Here is an 8,070-nt window from a genome sequence, read left to right as displayed (position 1 = left end):
ATCGCGTGGGCCTCTTCGGCCCCCGTAGTGGGAGCGGATTGGCCAGTTGTGTGTTGACATCCAATCACACCACGTAGCTGCTCATGCACATAGGCTGATTTTATCTGCCGAATCGGGCGATGGGCTGCCACGGTAGAGAGTCTTTATAACTGCTCTTTGACTTTGTTCTGGTGTTGTTTTTACCTACAAACGCTGCTAGCTCCGGTCAGACATGGAGAAAGTTGTCCTTGTAACCGGCGCGAACAGGTGGGTCAATTGAAACTGCATTACAACTATGGTTAGACACTGTTTGACTTGTTACAAAGGGACATCTCTCACGAGCTGACACGTAAATGAGTAGGCTACAATGTTACCTAGGCGACAGAAACATAGCGCCACTGAGAAAGAAATCCTCCTGTTGAGAGATGAACTGCTTCGAAATCTGTGATAAATTGACCGTAATGCTTTAAAGACATGGTAACGATGATAATAGTAATAGTAATAGTAGAAGTAAAGGCACAGGTTTGTTTCAAACCATAGTAACAATGATAAAGTTAGGCAGGTAAAAAGCTAATGAGTAGAGAGGTGTGTTTTAAGATGACTCTTGAAGAACTGAATATGAGGAGAATGATGGTGGGAGGAAGAGATGTTTCTAGTCTGCCTTTATTATTTCTTCTCCCATTACTCGAAGTCTTCTGTGTTTACTAGTTGATTTGCTCACACAGTTCCTTAAGAGAAGTTTATTTACCTTATGTTTGTCTGCTATCTGTCACTTTGTTCAGCGGCATTGGCCTGGCCCTGTGTGAAAGGTTGCTGTCTGAAGATAGCCAGCTTCTTCTGTGTCTAGCCTGCAGAAACATGAAGCGGGCCGAGGATGCCCGCTCTGCCCTCCTGACCTCTCACATCAACGCACATATTGACTTACTGCACCTTGATGTGGGCTCTGTGCAGTCAGTGCTCACTGCTGCTCAGGAGCTCAAGACCAGGTACTCTTTCTAAGATACATTGACGTCATGATGCTGTTGATATACCCATCCTCAGCTATGAATATGGAATTGAGATTGATCCTTGATGCATATTTGTGATTTCCCACAGGTACAACAGAATTGACTTTCTGTATTTAAATGCAGGAATTATGCCCAACCCACAAGTGGATGTCAAAGCTTTGTTTAAGGGTCTGTTCTCCAGGTAAAATCCTAAAGCCAGATCCGAACTTGCTTTGATTTGGGTCATTCTATTTTTATTTTTTATGGTTTAAAGCCTCAAAACTGTATACAACCTGTCCTTTATCCATGTAATAGTGTACCCTCTCACTACAGGAATGTCATCAACATGTTTGCGACAGCAGAGGGTCTCTTGACTCAACGGGACCGCCTCAACTCAGACGGCCTGCAGGAGGTTTTTGCCACCAACCTCTTTGGTCATTTTCTCCTGGTACACCACAGGCTGACAGTAGTCCTCAGTATTATCTGTTGTTATTTAATAGATGCTTCAACATAGTGAAGTAGTATTATGCATATAGTATGGTATTGCAGATGGCTTTAGTTTGTGCACATGGCATATGCTTCTGCATGTAGATACATTTATTAAAACATAAAACTGTTGGGATATATGTAATGTATTGTGAAAGAAAGACGTGTTTTGGCATAGTACTATATTACTTTAGGCCTGTTGTGAAAAAAATTGAGAAATTATAGATGTCCTTTTTTGGCTATGGCAGTGAGTTGATTACCTGACAAATGAAAATAATGCAAGAGTCATGATGCCCTAGTCTCTGTGGTCCAGATCAGGGAGCTGGAGCCCCTGCTGTGTCCGGGAGGTAAAACGTCCAGGATAGTGTGGACATCTTCGAGTAACGCCCGCCGCTCTGCCTTCAGCATCGAGGACATTCAGCACAGAAATGGGACGGAACCCTACAGCTCCTCCAAGTACGCATCAGACATGCTCAGCCTGGCACTCAACAGACACAAGAACAGCCAGGTTTGTGTCTCACACAGTCCGCAGATTACTGGAACAGTAATGACTATTGGCATCCACCCAAATTCCAAAATTAAAGTCCTTTGCAAAATCTAACAAGGTTGATGTTTTTAAAGTAGTTGTTGGTCATGGAAGACTATAGCCCGGCATAGCTGGACAAATTCACAATTGCATGTTAGTCTGGATGTTTGCGGCTGGACGGAAATTGACAGTTATGTCAAGTAACTACGTTTATAATGCTCCTGTCAGTCATTGTCTTACACCCGCCCCATGTGAAATAAACCGTCCTGATTGGCCCGTTTAGGTTCTAGATGGCTGTAAATCTGTTTAAATGGGGGGAGGGCCAGAGCAGGAAACATGAAAAATGGAAGTTTGCAGAGTCATCTGGTTTCCAGGCCAGGAAGACTGTAATGGGGCAAAGTAACAAGACTTGCATAACTCTGTCATAAAACAATGGGTACATTTCTGGTCCAAACTAATGTGCTTTCAAGGATTGGTTATTCATTTTCACCGCAGGTACTACTAGAATGTTCTTTATTAGATCTACTGTATCTTTTGTACGATTTACAAGAGGGTTGCTTTTTGTGAGTTTTTTTTTAATGATAACAGACATGTTCGACAATTCCTTTAGCTCCCTGTTTTCTTGAAAAGAAGTTAACAATGTTTTGCTGGCCTGAACAATCCACTCCCACAGCATTCTCAACTTCAGAAAGTAACAGACACTGTACATCAGAAGAAACCTAAACATTGATCTGTGATGTGAAATAACTGTCTTCTTCTCTTTGTGACAGGGGCTGTTTTCCTCCGTAATATGTCCAGGACTGGTGATGACTAATCTGACCTATGGCATCCTCCCTTCCTTCTTCTGGACCCTCATCATGCCCATCATGTGGCTGGTGAGTGATCTTTTTATTTTACTCATCTCTGTTAAACATTATTGGAGTTATTATGATATATTTTCTTTCTGTGGGGTACAGATTAGGATCTTTACGAACACATTTACGCTCACACCATACAACGGAGCAGAGGCGCTGGTATGTTGTCGACCTTTCCTGTTGCTGTCTATATAAAAATCTCTCTCTACAATGAATGCACTGTGAACACAAAGTCCTGTTCTGGCTTTTCACAGCACTGGTTATTTGTTCAAAACCCTGAGTCTCTGGATCCAAGAGCAAAGTATCACAGTTTAACATCAGGACTTGGAAAAAACTACACTCAGCCTCGACAGGTGAGTAACCAGAGACCACTTCTTCCACATATATTATACTGCTCAAGTCTGCTCTATGTGAAGCTCAGATAACCTGAATCGTAGTATTATAGTCACTCAGATATTCATGAGAGACTGGGTGAGTTGAGATGCTTTTTATAGAATATCAAGCAGGAAACCTTGAACAGTTTTAAACTGGAAGATGTTATTGTTGCAATCTGCTTTATTTACATGTAATTAATTCAGATTTTCTGCATTTGTTTTTGTTCCCATTTCAGATGGACATCGATGAACAGATGTCCGAGATCCTCTATTCAAAGCTTCTCGAACTTGAGAAAGTAGTGAGAAGGAAACAGAGTGAGGGGAATGCAGACAAGTAAGCTTTTGGACAGTAAGCTAATGGACAATACCTCAGTAAGATAGAGTAGAAGCAAGTCTTTTAATGGATGGGTTTGCTGTTGCAAATGTGTGCAATTTGGGATGAAGAACAATAAAGGTGCTCTTATTCTTTTCTTTCCATTTGAACCATATGTCTTTTCTTCAGACTCATATGCCTTTTTCATATTTACTACAGTAAATGAATGTCGAAATGTATGTGTTATATCTTGAAAGATTGGTCTTTCACAAACTTAACCTAAAATACCTTTTGTTTATGCATTTGCATCATGTGAGATCAGTAACCAGCAGGAGTCGCATCTGTTGCTGCTTTCTTGTTGAAATTCAGATACCACTGTCTGCTGCATCTTTACCTGATATCTGTATCATGTTTCTTCCACAACAGGCTTCTTACCTTACAAACTTTTAATTAGCTCATCTGGCAGATAGGAAACAATTAAGCATCTAATATTGTTGTTGTGGAAAATGGGGAAAAAAAGAGAAAACACGCATAAAAAATATGCATCAGATGCCATTTTTAAAAGCCATTTCAGAAAGAAATACAGCCGTATAACTAATGTTAATCAGGGAAATCCTTAAAGCTTGGCATATTTTATGACATGCTTTCATTGCACCTTTAGCATTTGATTCTGAATGCAGCAATTTTGCGCTGAGGTGAAAATGAGTAATTTTCATAAACATCCACACGTGGCCTGGGTCTGAACAGGGTTTCTTTCTTGTTTTTAAATCAATTACGTCCATGACTCAAAAGATAATCCTCAAATTACATTAGAAAGTGTCAAAATGTATCTTCAACCAGTGTGACGGCTTCCTCATTGTGCTGAGCTGCCTGTACAGAGGGTAGTCTTGGCAGATATGTTATGACCAGCTGTTACCCAGCATGCCCCTGCTGGCCCTCACCACAGCATTTGCTGCTTTTCATAAACAGACAAATTCCACTTAATGTTATTATATGGTCATATGAGCATCTAGTAATTGCTGCAATTACAAGGTGCTACTGAGTTTTTGTTAGCAATAATTGTATGGTGTCCACAAGTGTAGAGCTTACTCAGACACTGTATACTATAGTGTATGATTTTAGAAATGTGTCTTTTGTGTGGACTACTTATTTAGACGAACTTGGAAATGCATGCAGTGCGTGCACATTGTAGCAGAACCTGTTTACTGCATTCACATATTAGCAGCCTAATGTGACTTCCTCTCCGAAATTAAATCCTGGATTATTCCAGGAGAACATGAGAGGACACTAGCATCTCGTTACATAATGTAAATAAAAACATTGCAGCCACCGTGTGCTCAGATTGGTGCGCGCTGTACGATGTCCCGGATGGTGCTCGCACCGGAAGAGAAGGGGCAGCTCTCCCAGCCATCTTGTGGCAGCATCCAGCGAATTGTTCGCATCAAGCCTCGTAGAATCGGAGGTGAATCCCGCTGAAGGGGCGCCATCATGCCCGGACACCTGCAAGAAGGCTTCGGCTGCGTCGTAACCAATCGGTTCGACCAGTTATTTGACGATGAGTCCGACCCGTTCGAGATCCTGAAAGCTGCTGAAAACAAGAAGAAGGAGGGGGCCGCCGCTGGTTCCACCAAGTCCGCGGCTCAAGCAGCAAAGCAGCCGAAGAAGGAGTCACAGAAGGACCGAAAGAACCCGCTGCTGGACAAGAAAGAGGAGTCCCAAGCTCCGGTTCCATTGAAGAAAGAAGGTAAACAAAACAAAAATCCTCTGCTCTCTTTCTTTTGTGCAGTGCATGTTTATTTTTCATCTTTTTCGTATCAACTGTCATGTGCATCTCTTGTTAGCTCCGTTAACGTTAGCAGATGCTGGTCTGAGCGAAACACAGCGTGAGGTCAACCTGACAGACGGAGGTAAGCTAGACAACAAGAGATGTCTGTACCGGGTAATTATATAAACAAGCTCAGGTGCAAAGCCCTGTGCAGACTGGCGAGCCTGTGTCGCAGACATGGTTTCCACCAGCATCCTACAGTAAGGTGTAGTGTAGGGTTACTGTCTGGTGGATGATGCTTCGTGCACTTGCTACGCAGCTCAGTTACCGGCTGCAGGGTTTGCAAGGCAAATTTCCAAGATATTCACCTGTGCACTGGGAAACTATGCTGCTCTTTGTTTGGGTTGGTGATGTCTCTCCTGAGTTTTTTTTTATTTATTTTTTTATTACAGCTTAGTTGTTTAAAATTGAGTTCACTAACAATGGCACCGAGTTAATAAAAAGAGGCAGGCCCCCTGTTAGCCATGATTGTAAACAATGTGCAGTGAAATTAAGTGTAGGCTGCTTTTGTTTAGCTAAGCTGCTGACTGGAGACGGAGTAGGCTACGTCCGAAGCTTTGCATGACAGTTTGCACCCAAACAGTCCTGCACGTAAACTGTTGAACACAACTAAAATGTTGAATTTGTGCAAGTGTTTCACTGGGCTTGCCTAAGCATGAAAATGAAGAAATGTTCAAAGTTGGTCAAAGCTGTTTTTTTTATATTTTCATTATATTTTATAAGGGAGGTGGGGGGTGGAGATACAAGAAGACATTTCATAAACCTAATGTTAACCTTTTTTGTTTTTTTTAAAGTTGTACTGTTAGATATTTGGCCACAGTATGGCCATACCAGATTTCAAGACTTTAGGCCAGTTATAACAAATGTGGTATTTTTACTTCTACTAAATATAATCTTTGTGCACAAATAGGGTAGGGAGTTATTCGACTAATCAATATGACTGCCTTCTGATAGTTTGATTCCCATCTTAATGCTCCTTTCGATTTTTAGGAATCAGGCGTGTGGGCCGAAGACCAGACCAGCAGGGCCAGCCTGGTTCCCAGCATCAGGGCGGGCAGGGTGAAGGGCGACCTGGAGACAAGAGGCCGGAACGGAGACCACCTCGCGAGCGCCGTTTCGAGAAGCCGGCAGAGGACAAGCCAGAGGGAGCTGGAGAGTTCTCTGCTGACAAGTGGGTAGCTGTGATAAATAACCAAGAGCATGTTTAAACGTGCTGATAAGATCGAGCCTGTCTGGTGCGATCACAGGATCATTGTAGGGGTGTATGCAAAGATAAAGTGTTATGTCTAATCTTTGCTCACTTAACCTTAACATCACAGCCATCTGTAAATTTCTTTTTGAAACTTTGGAAAGCCAGTGCCATTAAGAGCAGACATGCATGTGGGTTAATGAGCTTGTAAAGATAAGTGCTGAGCACTCATTTTAGAAAGGTCATGTTTACACACTTTCTTTTTATTTTATTTTTAATTTAGTGTCTGTTTATGTCCATCAGGCCTTCTGGAGACAGGCCCCCGAGAGGGCGTGGTGGCGGACGGGGTGGGCGTGGTGGAAGAGGACGGGGCATGGGCCGTGCAGAAGGCTTTGACTCCCGTGGGAAACGAGACTTCGACAGACACAGCGGCAATGACAAATCGTGAGTCAATTATCAACCGAGTACAGACCAATGTGTGTTTATTTGAAACGAAAGACTAACTGACCTAAAAATTCTATTGGCAGTCATCAAGATTTCCACTTGAAAAGTTGTAAGGCGACCAGGTGTCTATTTTTTGGGGGGGGCGGCGGCTGTTATCACTAATTTTTGTGCTAACCCCATTTACTTTGATCAGCATGTGGCAAGAAGCAAGACACAGGGACTTGGGTTTTAAAGGCTTTAGCGTATATTTTGCAAACAGAAGTACAAACACAGCACTGCTAACTTCATACTCACAGTCACAAACATACTCTCTCTCGACCGCACACTCACTGATGTAACGCACATGTGATTAATGTGTTATTTTTTAAAGGAGTTTGCTACTTTGAATACATCTTAATTAAAAATATTAAATTATAAAATGGCAGAAACCCGTACTCTACAGAATACTTCACACTGAATGACAGTCCAAATGGCATCTGAAGAAAATGTGTTTCTTAATGACATCTCAGTTAAGCTTCTTTTCACTTCAGACTTGAGGTCACTGGTTATTGTTGGTTTTCAAAGGACTCTTCTTGTGGGCTAAAAGTATTAGTGCCCATATTATGGGATTTGGGGTTTTATTTTGTATTTCTGGTGCTTCCACGTGCATACACTTACGGGTTTCTGAAAGTCCCCTGCCTTCAGTCTCCGAGTGAGCTGTTCAAAATCTGCAAAGGTTTCTACGTCACTAGCCGAGATGAGGTGGCTAACCGTAGCACATGCTAGCGCTAGCATCATAGCTCGTTCTCAATGGCAAAACACTGCTACAACAAACACTAGTTCACCATAATCTACAAAAGAACTACTTACATTTGTTCTGCAGGTTTTCCACAAGTCAACCTAGTCTAGACGAAGTCTCCCAGCTAATCCTGTCTTGTACTGGCCAAAGTTGAGGAAACAGTTATCTAGCTGATGTGATCTTACCTAGCTACTGAGCATGTGCGACTCTCAACAAAGATAGAATTAAAGTGAGATGTCTCACATGTCAATGTTTTGATTGAGATTTTATTGTAAGTGCATATTTGGTTTTCATGTGTGTGTCTTTGTACGTATGT

The 8,070-nt window shown here is 42.1% G+C and overlaps 2 protein-coding genes across 3 annotated transcripts in view; both read left to right on the top strand.

Annotated features, from left to right (window-relative positions):
• Window positions 1-37: 37 nt before the first annotated feature.
• LOC117954002 (3-keto-steroid reductase-like) lies at window positions 38-3,686 on the top strand. The gene is made up of 9 exons (XM_034887449.1): window positions 38-246; window positions 762-965; window positions 1,075-1,167; window positions 1,299-1,413; window positions 1,765-1,959; window positions 2,748-2,852; window positions 2,934-2,990; window positions 3,086-3,184; window positions 3,442-3,686. Exons 1-9 carry the CDS (start codon window positions 212-214, stop codon window positions 3,541-3,543), a joined length of 1,005 nt encoding a protein of 334 aa, XP_034743340.1. The 5' UTR covers window positions 38-211; the 3' UTR covers window positions 3,544-3,686.
• Window positions 3,687-4,876: 1,190 nt separating this feature from the next.
• The window catches only part of serbp1b (SERPINE1 mRNA binding protein 1b), a 9,492-nt gene continuing 6,298 nt past the window's right edge, over window positions 4,877-8,070 (top strand). The window contains exons 1-3 of one of the 2 annotated variants that reach the window (XM_034887466.1): window positions 4,877-5,262; window positions 6,334-6,514; window positions 6,836-6,976. In XM_034887466.1, coding sequence (XP_034743357.1) covers window positions 5,007-5,262; window positions 6,334-6,514; window positions 6,836-6,976 — 578 coding nt within the window. In that variant the 5' untranslated portion in view covers window positions 4,877-5,006. The remainder of the gene's footprint in view (window positions 5,263-6,333; window positions 6,515-6,835; window positions 6,977-8,070) is intronic. The other variant, XM_034887465.1, reaches the window with a different exon arrangement.

The sequence above is a fragment of the Etheostoma cragini genome, chromosome 12 (assembly GCF_013103735.1).
Source record: "Etheostoma cragini isolate CJK2018 chromosome 12, CSU_Ecrag_1.0, whole genome shotgun sequence".
Lineage (NCBI taxonomy): Eukaryota > Metazoa > Chordata > Actinopteri > Perciformes > Percidae > Etheostoma > Etheostoma cragini.
The sequence above is the reverse complement of the archived record's forward strand: the minus strand, read 5'-3'. Positions and strand labels throughout refer to the sequence as shown.